At 35.8% G+C, this 20195-nt stretch overlaps 1 protein-coding gene across 1 annotated transcript in view; it reads right to left on the bottom strand.

Moving 5' to 3' along the window:
- Positions 1-20195, bottom strand: part of KYNU (kynureninase) — a 136484-nt gene that overhangs the window by 67861 nt on the left and 48428 nt on the right. The window contains exons 7-8 of the mRNA XM_008061398.2: positions 18582-18656; positions 16077-16223 (exon numbers count right to left, since the gene is read on the bottom strand). Of these exons, the coding sequence (XP_008059589.1) occupies positions 16077-16223; positions 18582-18656 (222 nt within the window). The remainder of the gene's footprint in view (positions 1-16076; positions 16224-18581; positions 18657-20195) is intronic.

The raw sequence follows: 20195 nt of genomic DNA, 5'->3' as shown, positions 1-20195 counted from the left end.
TCTTCACTGTTAAAATGTAAAACAATACAAAATGAAAACAAATGCGCAAATAATAAGGAACGAAATACAGCCCTTCAGATAGAGTTTCAGGGAAACTCTGTAGAAATCAAAGAGAACAACAAGATCAAAGCTTGAATTTTCTATAGGAAAGAACCAGAATGCTATTCAAAGTTATTTTAAGCCTACAGCTCTTATAGGTAATATATGAAACCAAAATAAATGAATAATGAGTATAAGAATCGCAGGAAAATATTCCACTTGGGAAGTTACCGACTTGATAACCAATTCTAAAAGCTCACATTGAAGTTTGGCAACAAACAGGAACAGAACAAGAAAAACTAGGATGGTAGACAAGATTTCACCCACAACCTTATGATGAATGATTTAAGATTAAGGTCTAATAATTTCAAACGTAACTCTTATCAAATATTATTTTAAAATATAAATGTATAGAGATAGTGATAATCACAAATAACCCTTACTACAATTTTAACTGGACAAACCTCCATTATCCTAGAACTATTGATTGAGGATACTTATGACAATATATGTATACAGAGGAGACAGCAGGCCCTGATAAGGAATATGCCAGCTGATGCTAGGGAGCTGGATGACATGAATATACTGGAAGTTTCCTGGGAGCTTACTTTTTAGATACGAAATCCAATAAGGGAGTGCTCTGAATCAAAAAAGAATTTGTCATGAGAAAGTGTGCACAGAAATCTAGGGACTCACTGAATTAAAAATGAGTAGCTTTAACATGGAATCAGAATGAACACTTTTAACTGGTGATTTTAAAACTCTAATTTGGATTCAAGGATAAGCTAAAAAGTGAAAACAGATTCATTAAAAAATATTCATTTATTTGTTAATCTGTGCAAATTAGAGTAACAAAGTACTAAGATTTTCTTACCCACTTATAACAAGCCATATCCTCATTAAAAAAAAGTGTAGTAGCTTATAAGTATTGTTACTCTAGTGTAAAACTAATGGAAGTGGCCTGTTTGAAAAATAAAGCCACCTGGGATGAGATATTAGAAAGAAGAGGGTAGACACAATCAAGACCAGGTACTTGTCTTTGGTTGAAAACTCTGGATTCTTAAATGGAGTTGGTGAAACTATACTCAGATGTTGAACATGGTCAAGCTATCATAATTTTGGAGACCTTCATGGGTTCCATTTATTTTTCAGTAAATAGAGACCTTATTGTTTAAAATTAATATGTAATGCTAATTACTCTTTGTTTAAGTTCCAGAAGTCTTTCAGTAATGTGATTTTCATAGCTAACTAGTTACTTCACAGGAAAAACTGGTAAAGAAGAATCTAGTACCATGGTTATGCCCTCTAGCTATATGAATAGATGGCACAGGGAAATGACAGTTTCTAAAGTTCAGTGGGAATGAGTCTCCTAAACTAACTGAATATTCCCATTGAGCTTATTCACATTATGTGGTTTCAGCCCAATCTTCAGGTTAAACGGATCAGAGCATGCATAAATGAACTTTATGTGATGTTAGAATGGGTTGTTTTTTTCCAAGACACCTTAGTGAATCCATTCTCTTTTTTATCAAGCACTTAACACAGTTTAAAGCAATTTTCTATTTATGTATCTCTATGCCCCATTTGATTCTGAGCTCTCTAAAAACAGGGATGGTTGGGTTTTTCTTAAACTCTAATCTTGTTTTCTCTTTCCAAAGTCAGAGCCTGGCATAAAGTGGGAGGTCATCATACATGTGAAGGAATAAAGTTTCTTGAAAGTTCTGTGCACCTCAGCAAGTACTGGAGTGCGTGTGTATGGGGAGGAGGAGCTCTCTGCTAGAATTCTCTCTGGTTCATGCAGATTTGTTTCTCAATCATGGAGAGGCTTGCAAATTCTTTTAATTAAAGGGAATGTTCCTGTAAATACCCCAAAGGTCATTGAAGACATACAGATGAGAGTGAAAATGGGGTCATCATTGCTGGGAACCACTGGCAATGGAGTAATTGCTTAAGAGACCCTACGGAAGGAGAAAAAGGAGGCATGGACGGGCCAGGTATCTTGGAACCTCTCTAAGTGAGAGCAATTGGGAGGAGTGAGTTTGAGGCTTTGAGAAGGGACATTGCTGAATGCTGGCACTGGGCAAAATCTAATTCAGAAAGACTTCTGGATCCTTTTCTTGACATGAAAACATTGTGTGTTTTTAATACTCTCAAAAAAGACAAGTATGCTGACTACAGAGGCAGTGATCTCAAATTTCCAAGAAAAGATCAAGAAAAAAGAATTATTTACTTTTTCTCTGATGTTTCTAAGTTCTGAGACCCATTTGTGATGTGTGTATATATGTGTGCATACATGATTTGTCGTATATAGTCATCCTATATGAAGACAATAGATTGGGAAGAGAATTTTACTATTAGCCATAACTAGACTCCAATTCTAGCCTTTACTGGTTGATTAAGTCACCTTGGGCAAGTGCCTAGACTCTCTTGGACTCAGTTTTCTTGAGTGAGCCATGTGAACGTTTACTGTTAGGGTTGCTGGATAAATTCTAAATATTACTTGTCAAGTGCCTGAAAGCGCAGTAGGCCATCAACAGTAGCTACTATCATTCACATTTTTACAAAGCATTATTTCAGAAATTTGATTCATCATTTTATCCCTGCTTTCTTAAAGCAGACATTGATAAAACTGTCATATCCAGAAATGAGAGAAAGGGAGAAAAAGGAGCTTTTTTTTTTTTTTTTTGAGTTGGAGTCTCACTCAGTTGCCCAGACTGGAGTGCAGTGGCCGCTCCCAGTCACTGCAGCCTTGACCTGCTGGGCTCCGGCGATCCTTCTGCGTCAGCCTTCCAAGTAGCTGGAATCACAGACACATGCTACCACGCCCCGCTAATTTTTTAAATTTATTGTAGAGATGAGGGCTCGCCAAGTTGCCCAGGCGGGTCTCGAACCCGCGGGCTCAGGCAAATTCACTCATTTCGGCCTCCCAAAGCGCGGGATTACAGGCTGAGCCACCAAGCCCGGCAGCATTTTGTTAATGAAATTTAAGGGAAATGTGCCCACTAAAAAGGCATGAGATGGAGATGACAGCTTCACGGAGAAGAAAGGTAGAAGGGAAACAAACAAACAAAAAAATCAAAAAAACAAACCAACATTGAGGCCCTAAAGTATGGGGTGATATGCAGGTAGAAACTTTTTATTACTTAACAAAGTATATGCTTTAAAGAGTAAATTTCAGCGATATCTTTTACTAGAAAAAAACATGAATTGCCTTTCTCTATTCATTGCCAAAATAAGCACAAACACCAGGAAAAGTAAAACATTCACAGTACTTTACTGCAGGCTTTCAAAGACTGGCAAGGACCTCACACAGAATGTAGTTTGTTTGATTTATTTCAGAGACTCAAGATGAGAAAAATAGCTTAAGGTAATTTTTCAAACTTAATTTAGTTCATTTAATATTTAATGACTTAATAGAGCAGTCTTCATGTCCTAAGTGTGTCAAAAAATAGAAATGGAATTTTAAAAAGAACTCAAAACTTTCAAAAAGTATCTTGATTTTTTAGAGGAATTAACCATTTTAAGTCATTCTGCTGAAATTTCTGATTCTATTCAAATGAAAACACAGTTGTGCTTTCTATGCAATCCTTTGAGCCATCAAATTAACTTGATCTACCCTATTGATAATGTACATACACTTACCCGTTCAACGATCTAACTGGTCCATACTTAAAGATAAATGACCTTGTGCAAAGCACTATCAAGAGTCTGTGAGGTTTGCAGGGTCTACCCTCAATCAGTCACTGAGCACTCTACTGACATAAGCTTCCAAAATTTCAGTTAAAATAGACAGAGTAATAATTACAAGATAGTGCAAAAGTGGGTCAATGATACACTTCCATCATGCTGTGGACGTAGAGCAGGAAGATAGATTTATCTTGATATAAAAAAGGAGGAACTTTTTTTTTTTTTTTTTTGAGTTGGAGTCTCACTCTGTCACCCAAACTGGAGTGCAGTGGCCGCTCCCGGCCACCGCAGCCTCGACCTGCTGGGCTCCGGCGATCCTTCCGCCTCATCCTTCCGAGTAGCCGGAATTACAGGCATGCACTACCACGTCCGGCTGATTTTTTTTTATTTATTTATTGAAGAGATGAGGTCCTGCTGCCCAGGCGGGTCTCGAACCCGCGGGCTCAGGCAATCCACTCACCTCAGCCTCCCAAAGGCGCAGGATTACAGGCTGAGCCACCGAGCCCGGCTCGGAGGAACATCTTGATAATAAAGTTCAGGAATTTCACACTTAGGTTTTTGCAAGAGTTAGTCAAGTAATACATGAATTGGGCTTTTAAGAAATACTTCACTTTACCCTTTATTGTGACACTACCACAATGTAAGCATGAATACACACACACACACACACACACACACACACACACAGACACACACAAAACGAACTGTGACTCAACTTTAGTGCGCTAAGGCAGTAGGTGAAGGAGGGAGTTGTGTTGTGTTGAAGAATTTCAGCCCCATGTAAGAGGTAGACTTCCTACTCAACCTCTGAACTTATTACTCTGCAGAAATGATGGTCCAATGTTGCAAAACTTCTAATTTTTCAAAAGATATTTGAAACTATGAATTTTCATGTGAAATTTCATGATTTCCTATGGTTGGCATATGATTAAAATGTTAAACTACACCATGTTTGCTAATACAATGGGGGCTATACAGAGCAAATATCTGGAACCAATGAAGCAAGTAGTGGTTGAACTGGGGTGGGGGAAAAGAGAATTTTCATGTTAAGAATTCTAGGTGGTGGGAAAACTAAGAAAACCGGAATGGAGGCAGAACATATAATGTCTGGATAGAGAATACACACATATATATATCTAGAGAGAGAGAGAGAGAGACAGAGAGTTGGTATAGCTGATATACAAGTTATGTAAAAGAGAGCAATAGAAAATATGATACTGATAATTTAGTATATGCAAAATCATAAAGAGCTGACGTGATTTGCGCTTTATTTTATAAATGGTAGAAGAGAGATGATCATTACTTGGGAGAAATGTGAAGCAAGGAATTCAAGTAGGAGATACATCAGGCCAGTCACAACCCTCCCAACAAAGTGCAGCTGACATTTCAGTTCCATGGTGACTTTCAACCTTTACTTATCGATTTAGCTACCTGTCTTGTTATAAAGTGGATTTAAAGCAACTATTTAATTCATCCATCACATGGTAATGACAATTATATCTGGATACAGCCCCAATTACATGTGAAATAAAAGAACACTCTGTCATAAGGTATTTTTCTAATGATTACAATGTCAACCTAAATGGTCCATTTCGCAATCAAATTTGCTTTATTTACAAATATTTACCTGCACACAGAATTTGACTATATTACATAGAGGCCTATGGAATAATACTTGAAGACCTCTGTTTTAAACTGCCTACTTTGAAGCCAGTTGTTTGGACTATATGAGAATTACGTTATTTGCTCACCATCCTCCTCCATAGGATAGATTATCTACTGGGAAAATTAACATTTCCTCTTCAACTCAACTAACCTTTGATACTGACATCCTTAATTTTGCTTGCATAAATAAATGATGAAAGAAATAAAGAGTAGAGAATGACTTGGAAGAAATCTCTCAGGTTGTATGGGAGATTTTTTTTTTTTCTGTCCAAGGATCTTTTGGAATTCCACTTTTACTGTGACACAGCTTTTCCTCTCCTTTCTGATGCAAGGTAGAATAAATTAGAACTGACATATACATTTCATGTTGGAACACTTTCATTTTTCAGCTTAGCAAAGACTTAAATCAGCCTTCCTTGGTGAGTCAAGAGGCATAAAAAATGGAATATCCAAGAAAATATCCTCAGCCTTAGGCAACTTAAGTATTTTATGAAATATGTATCACCTAAAAAAATGTTTAAAAACCTTAAGTGAAATATTTCCCCTTGGGAGGCCCTAAATTTAGCTGTTATGTCAATTAATATGGCTAGATCAGGCGAACTAGTTATCCCTCATGCTTTGATGAGAGTGGTTGCAGAAGCACAGATCCTGATTGACAACCAGGAGGCTTGCTTTTCCTAGATCTGTAATCCTCAAACAACAGCCGAGTCCAGGTTCTTCTTCCATTGGGAGTTAATCATTCTTTCTCACATGATCCATTTCATAAAAAGTAAAATTAGAGAAAACACCTCATGAAGACTTCTTAGAAACAGCTCAAAATTTATAGCTTCTTGGGCATCGATTTTCACCAACAAATTTTGACTTACTGACTTTCGGCTCCCACATGGATGGACTTGGATTGTAAATCAGGGTTCACACTCCCCTGGCCGTGGACTGGTACAGGTCCAAGGCCTTTTAGGAACTGGGTTGTACAGCAGGAGGTGAGCAGTGAGTGAGTGAGGGAAGATTCATCTGTATTTACAGCTGCTCCCCATCACTTGCATTACCACCTGAGCACTGCCTATTGTCTGATAAGCACTGGAAAGCCTGCTTCCATTTCCAACATCCTATCTTTATGAAGTAGGGTTTTCTGCAGTGTCAGCAACCAGAACAAGATTATGGAGTAGACTGGACATAAGCAACACGCTGCAGGTATCACTGTCTCCTATCACCCCAGATGGGACCATCTAGTTGCAGGAAAACAAGCTAAGGGCACTCACTGACTGCATTACGGCAAGTTGTGTAATTATTTCATTATATATTACAATGCAATGATAATAGAAATAAAGTGCACAATAAATGCAATGTGCTTGGATCATCCTGAAACCCTCCCCCTACCCCACCCCATTCATGAAAAAATTATCTTCCATGAAACCAGTTCCTGATGCCAAAAAGACTTGATTTCTTATACTTAAAATCTGTTTTTATTATCACCAAGGGATAAATAATAATGATTTATTGAGATAAAAATATGTAATATAAAATATATCTGTTTTCCAATACCTTAATCTTTTGAACTAACTGTATCAAGACTGTTTTTAAATTCTGGCAATTTAAAATCTGCAATTGCCTCCTTACTTTTGTCCACTCTTATCCAATCCAATCTATTCTCATTACTGTGTAAAGGAAATTTCTTTCTAAAACTAAAACAAATCTAGTTCCTTGGACATCTAAAACCTTTCGGTGACTTTCCATGGGTCTTCAAAAATAAGCTATTATGGCTTAATGGGCCCTTCTTTATCTGTGTTTTGCTTGCCTTAGAGACTCATTTCTTGACTTCCCTTTTTAAAAATCTTACAATCAAATCTAACAACATTGTTTGCTACCTGCAATCCTTCAATGTCAACTTTCTAGAACAGACCCCATCACACAGCCAGCTCCCTAAAGCAGATTTTACCTGTTTACTTCTTTTTTTTTTTGAGTTGGAGTCTCACTCTGTCGCCCAGACTGGAGTGCAGTGGCTGCTTCCGGCCACCGCAGCCTTGAGCTGCTGGGCTCCGGTGATCCTTCCGCCTCAGCATTCCAAGTAGCTGGAACTACAGGTGCGCACTACCACACCCGGCTAGTTTTTTTTATGTATTGTAGAGATGAGGTCTCACCAAGTTGCCCAGGAGGGTCTCGAACCCGCGGGCTCAGGCAATTCACTCTCCTCAGCCTCCCAAGGTGTACCTGTTTACTTCTACTAATACTTCTGGAATTGGCTAGTCTCATTTTCTTTAAAAGGATCACTCTGTATAACTTACATAAATTAATGTAAGATGTGGCATATCATAAAATTTTTTTTAATAAAAATGAAATTTGGCATTAAAAAAAGAAGATCACTCTGGTTGGGCGCGGTAGCTCACGCCTGTAATCCCAGCATTTTGGGTGGCCGAGGCGAGAGGATTGTCTGATCCCAGGGGTTCAAGACCAGCCTGGGCAGCTTCATGAGACCTTGTTTCTACAAAAAAAAAAAAAAAAAAATTAGCTGGCGTGATGATGCATGTCTATGGTTCCAGATACTTGGAAAGCTGAGGTGGAAGAATAACCTGAGCCCTAAGGCTGTGGTGGCCGTGAGTATGCCACTGCACCCTGGGTGACAGAGTGAGACTCTGACTCAAAAAAAAAAAAGGATCACTCTCATACTCCAGGCTAAGTTAGTTCCTAGGTTGCTCTATTACTATAATTTACTCATCAGATATGTAGCATGTACCTTTAATACCAGCTACTCAGGAGATGGAGACCAGAGGATCACTTTAGTCCAGGAGTTCAAGATTAGCCTATGCAACATAATGAGATCCTATCTCAGGGGGAAAAAAAAATCACTGATGATAAAATATCCAAATGCATGCCACTCTAGGATAGAGCATGAAGAGACAAGGTTCTTCCTACATACTAATGATAAGATCTTACTGGGTGAACAGACAATGATAATAGAAAAATGATTCTAATCTCAGTAATTCCTAGAAAAGATGACTTACTATTTTAGCATCCCAATATTAAAACTTTTATGCATAAAAAATCATACATCATGTTATTTATATTATAGTACTCATTTTTTCTAGTCAATTCATTGCTCAAATCCTGATATCCCAAGCAACTAATATTGATATTATTCTAGTATAAAAGTTAATGAGATTTGACTCAATTTTCAGGACTAAAATATCACAACCAAGCTTTCTGTAGAAATTTGAGAATTCATTTGTATCCTAAGACAATCTCAAAATTGTTTGTAGGACAAACTTCGGCCATTTCCTGAAAATAAAAAAATGACTCATTCAGGTGACCATTCATATGTGAATGTTGTTTGGTTACCTGTAATTTTACCAAATGATTTTACTAATTATGTCTTTATTTATATTTCTGATTTTGAATTAACATTTTCTGAATCCAGAATTAATTCGTTTATTCAAACTACTTGAGCTATAATTGTAATTATTATTTATTAGTAACTTAAGCAGCTTATGGTTGGGAATAAGAGATGTTTGCACTCAAGGTAGAAGCTAATAAAATAATGTGGGAGTTTGCAGAATCTGATCTTTTTTTTTTAGCCACTACTCAAATTTCATTTTTTAGTAAACGGAAAGAAAATAAACAAGCCAGCATCCATATAGGTAACCTAAAATGTGTAAAGATATGAGAGATTAAGGACATCATCCATTCATTCATTCAATAAATATTTATTCGGCACTTACTATAATCTGGACACCATGTAACTTTCCATATTAGAGGGAATTGAAGAGGAGTGACAAAGTATGAACAGTTTGCACTGAGTATTTTAAGGACAAGATTATTAAACAGTTTATTAGCTCTGTCTCCTAACTTTTTAAAACTTCAGTCTTGTCCTAACCAAGCTGCTTAGATTATCCTATTTTCTTTTATATTCCAGTGTACAAGTATTCGGTTACTCTTTAGCTTAAAATTCTGATATTTCACTTTCTGTCTAAAAATTTCATTTACTCATAAATTCTGTTTCTAATGAAGTTGGATATTCCAATTTGTTTTTTTTCCTTAACATGTTGATGTTTGCTAACATGCAATAAGTACTTACCATGAGCTAAGCACTAAATATATTTCAAATGGTGTCTCTTTTTTTTTTTTTTGGAGTTGGTGGCTCTTTTAATAATCATTAGAGCAAAGCTATGAAGTAGCTACTATTATTTTCCCCAGTTGTTGAGTGAACAAACCGAGTCACATTAGTAAGAGAATTAAACCAGTAAAACTATCCTGAAAAGTAATGGAGAGACCAGAGATCAAGTCCCAGTTTGACTTTTTTTTTTTTTTTTTGAGTTGGGATCTCACTCTATTGCCCAGACTGGAGTGCAGTGGCCGCTCCCGGCCACCGCAGTCTCGACCTGCTGGGCTCCGGCGATCCTTTCGCCTCAGCCTTCCGAGTAGCCGGAATTACAGGCATGCACTACCATGCCCGGCTGATTTTTCGATTTATTGTAGAGATGAGGTCCTGCTGCCCAGGCGGTTTTCTCCAACCCGCGGGCTCAGGCAATCCACTCACCTCAACCTCCCAAAGGCATGGGATTACAGGCTGAGCCACCGAGCCCGGCTTGACTTTCTTTTTGATCTACAATTTTACTAGCCCAAATCTTACACTACATCTCAAAATAAGTATCCTACTTCATTAGCAACGCAAAATACCTGAGTTTCAGATATAGCAAAACTGCCTGCTGTTTCTGAGCACCCAGTTGTACTTAATTTCTGAGAAAAGGCCACGAACTGAGTGTTAGTCAATGGACTACAAGTAGAAGGAAATTTTGCCATTTTTAAGCTAAAGGTTAAAAACAAATTAGCATGCTCTTCCACATCCCTTTATTTTATTCCTTTTGATGAATTCAGACAGAGACTTTAGGGTACAAAAGCTAAAGGACACAACCTTGAATCACGGGGAACCAGAACCACAGCATGGAGAGAAAGTTGATCCTTGGTTGCTGTACGAGCAAAAAATAAACATCTACCACTGTGAAGGCATTTATGACTTTATTTATCCATAACCAAGAGCTAGACTAACTAATACAACATCAAGAGTTTTTTGCTGAAAATAATTTTAAATTATTTGTTGTCTATTTTGTATTATAATTCAAATTGAGAAATTATTATCTATGAGACAGTCTATTCATTTAATAAATGTTCCGAGGTATTGTCTTCATGCTCCCTCTTTATATTTTATAATGTCACTGTTTTAATTTCCCAAAATTTTAAAAAAATGCTTTGTAAAATGAGATGAGAAAGAAAAAGAAAGTGAGAAAGAAAGGAAGGAAGAAAGAAAGAAAGGAAGGAAGGGAGGAAGGAGAAAGCAGAAGAAAAGAGAAAAGAAGAAAGGAAGAAACAGTGATGAAAGAGATAAATGGATTAGAAACAATGAGATCCTATGGGTTGAAACTGGAGAATATAAGAAATACTGTGAGTTGTCCATCTCAAACCCAATTCTCAAACTCTTCTTCTTAGTTTCTCTCTACTATAGGGTCATGCATGTGTAATATTTCCTTACTCATGCTCTTTCTTATCTGCCACTTCAGAGAGCAGTGAGTCATAAACAGGAATCTGCTAGGTTTTTCTGGGAAAGTTTTAGCACTTAAGATGAAAGAAACAGATGAAGCTGCCCTGCTGCTTCTCCCTTCTTCCTTCTCTGTCCCTTAAATAGCTGTGAGATATCTGGATTTGGGACAACTGTCTTGTGACCGTGATGTGAGAAGTCTGAGAAAACTCTAAAAGAACTGTGAAGATACCACTAAGACGTAACAGAGCTTCTGGGTGCATCTCAACAGCCTCCTGCCTCAAGTCTTCCATAAGGAGAAAAAGAAATCCTGTATTTTTTTAGTTGATGTTAACTTGAATTTTGTTTCTAGTAGCTAAAAACCTTCATATTTGATTCAGGTATATTAAAAGAAAAACAGACCATGAGAGGATAGAAGTAACAAGTAATTGATTTAAGAGATCAAGAAGAGGAAAGTTGAGTGGGCCCAGAAAGATGGTGACATAAAAGAGCACAGCCATTTTTGGGGGGAGAAAAATCTATCTGGAGCATGCTAATCTCAAGGTACACGTAGGGTATCCAGATGCAGTAGGCAGATGCAGACTTTCTATCGTAGGAGTAGCCAGGAGTGATAACTCAGTTGAAGTGGTGATTAAAAATCACTGGCAATAGCAATGCAAAGGACAATAGGAAATGTCTCCAATCAGTGGTTGTAGAATGAAATTCTTAGTAGCGACAAGTGACAGAATATGAAAAATATAGAAATATTCAAGTTAGGAAGAGTCCCAGAAGATGGGCTGGTTAATAATATAAAATAAAGTATACGTCTTCAAGACAAAAAATGAAAGTCATCTTCAAATTGATGTCTCTTTCTACACACAGGCCTCCCCTTGTGATACAGTTCTCTAACCTAACCAAATATTTAGTTTTCTTTGGCCTTCCTCCTTTGCTACATCTCAGGTCTTCTCAGTTAAAAGCCTCAGCATCTTAAATTTATGTCAAAGTCATACTATCAGTTGTTCGTTTTATTAGTTTATTTATTTTATTTCTTTGATGACCACTGGAAACATAGCATTTTATCTCTCCTTCAAAATCAATTTTTATCTTACCTAAGACAAATCAGGGAAAAGATAACCAAATAGAAAAATGGGCAAGACACATGAACAAGCATTTTGTGAAAGATATCCAGAAAGTCAATAAGTATTTGAAAGATTCTCAACCTTATCAATAAGTAGTTAGTTGCATAATAAACAACCACACATTACCACTGCAAACTAATCAGCATAGCTAAAATTATAAAAACTGACAATGATAACTATTGATGAGGATATAGAGCAACAGAAAGTCTGATATATGCTAGTGGCACTGTATGTCAAATTAATACAGTCCCTTTGGAAAACTGACATTATTGATTAAAAATGAATATACATATACCTTGTGATTCAAGAATTGCAATTCTATTTATTTACTTAATATAAATGTGTATAAATGCTTACCTAAAGAAATGTATAAGAATATTCAGGGTAGCATTTATTGTACTAGATCTCAAACAGAAATTAAATCCAACTATATATCCCAATTAAAATGAAAAAATGAATAAACTGTGGTCTATTTCATACTATGTAATAATACACTAAAATTAAAAAAAAACAAAATTGTTACTAGATAAGGCAGTAATGAATCTCACAAGCATAACAGTGAGCAAATAAGCCAAACACAAAAATAATCAGGAGATAGCAATGCAAAGGACAAGTGTTGAGCATCCAAAACCTCCAAATTAGAAATGATAAATGCTCCCAAGTCCTCAAATTTTGAGCACTGATGTGATGTTCAAAGGAAATCCTCATTGGAGCATTCTAAATTTCCAGATTTGGGATGCTCAACTGGTAAGTCTGACACAAATATTCCATAGTTTGAAAACATTTCAAAGCACTCTGGTCCCAAGCATTTTGGATAAGGTATATTCAACTTGTATATGAATTTATGTAAAGTTCAAAAATGGACAAATAATTATATTTATGTGAAATTCAAAAATAGACAAAGTTTGACTATGTGTTTAGAAGCCAGGAGAGTGGTAACTTGGGAAGGGAGGTTCTAAGGTCAGAACATTGCCGTCTCCCCCCAAATTCATAAATTGGAACCTAATACCCAGTATGACAGTATTAAGAGGTGAGGCCTTTGGGAAGTGATTAAATCATGAGGGTTCCACCCTCATGACTGGAATTAGTGCCCTTATCATGGAGGCTTTTGCTGGGCACTTGACTCAAAACTATAATCCCAGCACTTTGAAAGACTGAGGTGAGAGGATTGCTTGAGTCCAGGAGTTTGAGGTCAGCCCAGGCAAGATAGCAAGACCTTGTCTCTATTTAATGAATAAAAAAATAAAAAATAGACTGGGATTGGTGGCTCTGCCTGTAATCCCAGCACTTTGAGAGGCCGAGGAGAGTAAATTACCTGAGCCCATGGGTTCGAGAACAGCCTGGGCAACTTGGCAAAACCTCGTCTGCATAATAAGAAATAAATAAAAATAAAAAATTAGCCAGGCATGGTAGCGCATACCTGTAGTTCCAGCTACTTGAAAGGCTGAGGTGGAAGTGTCACCGGAGTCCAGCAGGTTGATGCTGGGGTGGCCTTGAGTGTGTCACTGCACTCCAGCCTGGCTGATGGAGTGAGACTCCAACTCAAAAAATAAAAAAAAAAAAAATGAAGGAGGCTCTTGCAAGCTTCCTTGTCACTTCTGCCATATGAGAACAAAGCAGCAAGAGACCATACATGAAACAGAGAGTAGCCCACTCAAAACACCAAACCTGCTGGCACCTTGATTTTGGATTTCCCAGTCTCCAAAACTATGAGCAATATATTTATCTTGTTTTTAAATTACCCAGTTTAAGGTATTTTGTCATAGTAGTCCAAAGGGACCTGGACAAGAGGAAACAAACAGTATTTGGAAGAAGGCACAATTGAAGATTTCTGAGTGTTGGAAATGTTCTTATTGATAAAGTTGTTGATTATTAAAGGTTCAGAATAACTCATGAAGGCATTTACTTATGATTTGTGTTGTTTTGGGTGTACATACATTTCTTTACTTAAAATATTTTTCAAAATTCCTTTTCCCACTTCCCTATCACATAATTTTAAAATAGTTCAAAATCTACTCATTGACTCTCTTGTTCCATCTCATCTAATTTTTTACTCTTACCATGCTTCATTTTGGAAACTTTCTTTTGCCTCATATGCTTAATCCTAACAGTGATGGTTTTATGCCCTTTTTTAACCTAGAATTTTCTTTTTCTTGATTGATACCTTTAATTTTCACTCTGCCTCTCTCTTTAGCCTTATTTCCATAGACTACTAGACCACTCAAGAGAGCTACATAAGTCTACACATCACATTACTTTCCCCAACCTCTGCTGATAATGTAAGGGATTATCTATCAGGAGGGTAAACATTTGTTAGAGTAATTTTGATAATGGTTAAATCTAAGCCTGTTATATTCCTGTTTCATTCATTTCATTCCCTTAGTGTCCATCACTAATTAGCAGTTACAATTAGATTAAATCTTCTCATTCTTACCTTCCTTTTTTGACTAAGTGTTCCATGAGAACTTGACTTGGTAGACATTTACACTTTTAAGTTAAAGCCTGTACAGTATTTAAAGAATGGTTCTAGCGATCAAAGTACTTAAGTATGAGATTTACATACAAAACTGAAATAAACAGATTTACTTTGCTTTTTAGTGAGAAATAAAAGAATATCTGAACCACTTTATAACTTTATAACCCATGAGGACAGGAGAAGGGGAAGGAAATCACCATTTAACAGAGAATGTGTGCCAATACATTAGATGTGTTACACTCTTCATTCTTATGATGAATTTATAAGGTAGGTACTTTTATCCCAAATTATCACTTTTGAAGGTAGAGATGCCGAAAAGCCAAGTAACTTGCTCAAGATCATGTAACAATTAAGTGACCTAGCCAGAATTTGAATCTCAGACAGTGTGATTCAAAAACCCATGGCCTTTTTTCTCTATCTTGCTGTCTCATATCTATGAAGGTTAATGAGACATGCATGTACACTAAGGATACAGGGACCGTTGATTACTTGTATAACATTTTAAAATATGATTTTTTATTGGTCTCTCTTTATTTTGGTGCTTAAGTTTAATATCTAAATTAAGAAGACATTATCTTTATATCTTTTGTAATGCACCACTTTCCCTGTTATCCATCAAACCAGTTGGAAGTCGTAGTTAGAAATTCCTAGAGTCTGCTGATAACAGTGCTAAATTTCTTTTCATTAGTTCCATTCATTAGCTCCCATAACTGAATATATTAACTAGACCTCACATATATATTAATCCCATAACTTATTAATGTTCAGAATAAAACTCAATTGTCACATTTTTAAATACATGGCTTGATTGTTGAATGCAATAGAACTGTTATTTAAGGATGTTATATACAAATTATGACTATTGAATGCTGCTCCCTTGATTTTTTTTGCAGGAAAATGCATCCTAACAATACTTTTTACAAACACATAAATACAAAGAAACACAACCTCAACATGGTAAACAACTGAAGTGAATTCAGTAGTTTTAACGGTGGGGGGGGCAGTTATTATAGGTAGTATAAAAATTTCTTGATATTCTTAGAACTGAAACAGACTCCTTAAAGTGACTTGTATAGAACTTGATCTACTGCTAAAAGTTAATTCTGCATGTCTCCATCTTTAGGTGCCTAGGTTTAGAGTGAGAACTGATTTATATTTACAATGAGTTATAGTATGACAAAGTACCAGTTGAATTTCTAACAGCCCTAGCAGGCAGTTCTTATCCTAAGTATTTTGTCTGCTCCCTGCTGACTGACCAGCTGAGTACCAATGACATCACCTGCAGAAAGCTTGTCTGTCTTGCTGACTAGAGACACTGAGAGAGCAGCAACTACTAAGGAGGTGATTCCACAGAATCAGCATAAAGTGGTTTAAAAGGTATGCCTAAAGCAAAAACAAAAATACAGTTTTTTTAAAAGTTCAAGGCTTACTTACTCTTTTTTAAAATTATTAAAATAATTTTACCAAGACATACACAAAGGTACTTCACAAGAAGTGTGGATAGAGCGCTCTTGAGCACAGTAATGCTGGAGGTGAGGTGGGAAGGAGAAAATGACGAGCATACCTTCGCGTGTCCAGCTTTTGTGATGGCAGGCATGTTAAAGAACTGGCCAGTATAAAAATGCACCCCACTGAACAGGATCACTGCAATTGAGTCTCCTTCCTTCTCAATTACTTCAAGAATATCCTCTGTTCTTAAGATTTCTTCCCCCTGAGTCAAGTTAGGCACAAGTTATGTCATATCAACAAGGCATTTATCACTTCATATTTATTAATCTAAATTTCACCATGAACTCTTTTGCATTATAAGAAAAATCAAAGACAAAATTATTTTCAGACTAAAGCTCTTTAAAAATCTGGTAAAAGAGAAGAATTTGGGCATTATTGTTATTATTGAGAAATGATAAGCAAACAGTAAAAAAAATTTTTTTTATGTTAGCCTCCAGTTTTTCAATTAATTTTTACTATTTGCACACCTATACATTGTTTTCTCCTTATTCTCAACCAATAAAACACCATAAAGTACAAGAAGTCTTTGAAGTATTATATAGCAAGAGAAATTGTCAGAAATGTGCAATTATCAATCTAATATCATGCTATTTTTTCCAGAAAAGGAACACTTATATATCTTTCATCTGAGTGTTTACCTAGCCAATGTCTTTCATTATGAGTAAGATCTCCTCCAAACTAATCTACAGATCAAGATCCAAACATGAAGAAAAATGCCAATAAAACTCAGTATTGCCAGTTTTTTCCTCATGTCTCCCCACTACCACTAATGATTGATTGTTTGATAAAATTATGAGTGAAGTAGGTTGGTCTTGCAAATAACTGGAGCTGAAAGAAATTAGTTAAATACAAAATATCTACTTGTATCCTAACAATTCTGATCTACTTACAAAGTTTGCATGAATTTTTTCCAGTGTTAAATCTTACATGATTTTGAGGTCAATGAATCATTAATTGCATTAATATTTGAGGGAAGCTCATTAAAATATTATCCTAAAGTTTATTTTTAATTTTTTATGATTCTTGCTATCTGCCAATTACTCTGCTCCACATAAGGGATGTGAGTGTTTTGTGTGTGTGTGTGTGTGTGTGTGTGTGTGTGTGTGTGTGTGTGTGTAATACACTCTCTATTAGAAGCCTAGAACTTGCTTACAAAATGAGCATCTATAAAAATTAGTACCCCAGTATCAATGGAATTGATATTGAAATCTCTGAATAATTAAATGAAGTATACATATTAAAATGAAGTGCATATATAGAGATTTAGATAGATAGACAGATAGATAGATAGTATATAGAGAGAAGAATTTCATTAGTTATAAGAAAAATTCTAAATAAAATTAGTAACTTGGTCATTCAAAACTATTCTTAAAAGAGTTTAATAAGATTTGTCCACCAAAATTAAAAAATGGTGAGAAAATATTATATAAACTAATAGTTAGCTTATTTTGTAAAGTATTTAGCAAATAAAAAATATGTTTTGCAGAGATAAGATATGGCCTGCTCTCTTACTGACTTGTTCTTGGTAATGCTCAATAGTGGTCCCAGAATTATGAGTAACTCATGAGACTCCAAAATATCGATTAATCAAAACATTAAAACTCGTGATTATTAGTGACTATATTCATTTATGCTAGAAATTAGGAATTTATGTCTTTTCACAGGTGTGAAAATTTTTTATTCCATTAATTTGTTGCATATTGACAAATGGAAGTGAATAGTATGGGTCTTTAATTTCCTCAAAGTAATTCTGGGTTGCAAGAAGTAATTGTTCAAACAATGGCTTAGCAGCCTGGGAGCATCTCATGTGAAACTGAAAGTTTATTCTGTATGATTCTCTTGGTGACAAATTATGCAAACTGCAGGGCTTATCTGTCAAAGTGTGTACAGCTTAGCCTTATATCTCTATTAATGTAAAGCACACAGTATTTTAGATCTTGAGCATATGGTCAAGTCTGATTAGATATATCTTTTGTTACCTGTTTAAATAGAAAGGAGTCTCAGAGAGTAAAGCAACTTTCCCAAAGTCACAAAACAGTAAGTTAGAGACTCTGGAATTTCCTTAGAGTATATTAGCCAGGCTGCAAAGCCTCACCTCTTCTCACTATACCAACTCCCTTTCTCCATCCTAGTCTAAACACAAAGAAACCAGCTGATACTTAGAATAAGAAGGCACATGAAAGACAGTCATCATTGAATTTCAGCAAACATTACCAGTCTAACATGATTTTAAAGGTACCCATGGGCAATGACATTTGAAATGGAAAATGATACACCCAATTTGCCATCCTCTTCCTTTCCCATTGAAGAATATGGCAGACACCAGTGGTATTAACAGGAAAATAGTGTGCTTGCCATAAGCCCTTGGACATTAAAAATAAATACACATCTGAGATACTCGCTATTTTAAGTAAAATGATCTAACAGGAACAGATGTATAGGTCTTTTTTTCTTTCTTGAAATTTCCATTAAAGTAATGAAGATAAACTTTTGAGGAAAATGAAGAAAACAATCAATACTAAATAAAAGCATGATGAATATTTCTTTCTTTCTTATATACCTCTCTTGGCTTTATCATCCGCATACTTTCTTCAACGTTAAGTCCATGAAGTTGTAGCTGTGACTCAATAGCATACTAAAAAAGAAAAATGATTTATTTATTAAATCAAGCTGAAAGCATAGAAGTACATTGAAATAACAACTCTAAAAACAAATACTACAATAACCATAAGAACAGTATATGAAATCCAAGGTCAAGGTTAAAAGAACTTAGCAAAATATGTAGAGAAGAACTGCTTAATATAATTTGCATGCAGAAATCTGAACATTCTTTGAGATGAATGGAGACTTAGGGATTTTCTTGATTTAAGGAGTGACAAGAGATTTTTGAATAAGACATCAAATTACCTCATCGATGTCAAAACCAGAATTTGCAAAATAACCAAAGTGAGTAGTGTGGGGAGCCATTTTAAAAATAGCAATCATCTCATATAAGCCTTCTTCTTTGTCCTCCGAAAAGCCCGCGCGCGCCAAACCACAACACCCCTCCCACCTCCTCTCCTCATACCACCCACTACTCTTCCTCCTATCATAAGCCGCCACACGCCCTATTTCAGCCCGCCCCTCTTTGCTATGTATATAAGCAATCGCCTAACAATAAAATTTGGAGGCTTGATCAGAACACTGTCTTGCCTCCATTCTGCGTGTCTCCTGTCTCTTTCTCTCTCTTGGTCTCTCTCTCTCTCTTTTCACCAGCAGCAGGTAGTCCTCCTCGTGCCCACGTTTTACTTGTCCCGCTGGTCGGGACAGAGTAGTATGACCTTTTTGTGTTGAAACATTAGATATAGAAATAGCTTGCCGTAGAAAGAGGAAGCTAGTGAAAGGAAAGGGCATTAGAAATTTTACTTCATTGAAAATATATGATATATATGGGAATAAGCAATTACAGGGACCTGGACTATTTTAAAGCTATTAGGGCTTTGATCCATTTTAGCAAAGTAATGACTATTCATTTCGACATAAATACATGCCCTAAACCCATAAGTTGTGGTCTAGAAAAATTAAAAGTATTCATCTAAAAAATAGAAATCAAGTTTCTCCAACACTGAAACTGAAATATGCAATGTATGTTTATCTATGTATGTGTCTGAAACAATCAAATATTTTATCAGTTAAACTGCTGATAAAGTAGCATGACTTTTTTTTAGTGAAACAGAAATATTTTTAACTTTCAAGAAGTTTTTTAAATAATAAAGCACCAATGATTATGGTAATATTTTATGAAACAAAGAGAAAAGTAAAAGTCTATATTCCTATTCTACGTAGCTAAAAGGGTTAACCACCAGGGTTTGTATTGATTTGATTTCGTAAAATAAAACAGCAACAAGAATTGATCAAACATTTATAACTACACTTGATTTAGATCAGTGGTTTGTTCAATATCCTTAAAAAGGCTAATAAATCAATGTTCCTATTCAATCTTCCCTTCCCTTAACATATGTTTTACTTAAACAAAAGAAATAAAGCTACAATCTACTCAAAAAATGCCCAAATCAAAAGCATTTGACAGATCTTTTTATTGTGAGGTTACTTGGAAAAGACTAGCAAATAAACATTGAAGTCAGACAAATGATATGCTCCTCCAGGAAAGGTATAAAGAACATAAATATAATTT

Source organism: Carlito syrichta, unplaced genomic scaffold (assembly GCF_000164805.1).
Source record: "Carlito syrichta isolate Samal-C Ts95f unplaced genomic scaffold, Tarsius_syrichta-2.0.1 Scaffold305239, whole genome shotgun sequence".
Lineage (NCBI taxonomy): Eukaryota > Metazoa > Chordata > Mammalia > Primates > Tarsiidae > Carlito > Carlito syrichta.
Note: the sequence above shows the minus strand (reverse complement) of the source record. Positions and strands in the feature narration are given on the sequence as shown.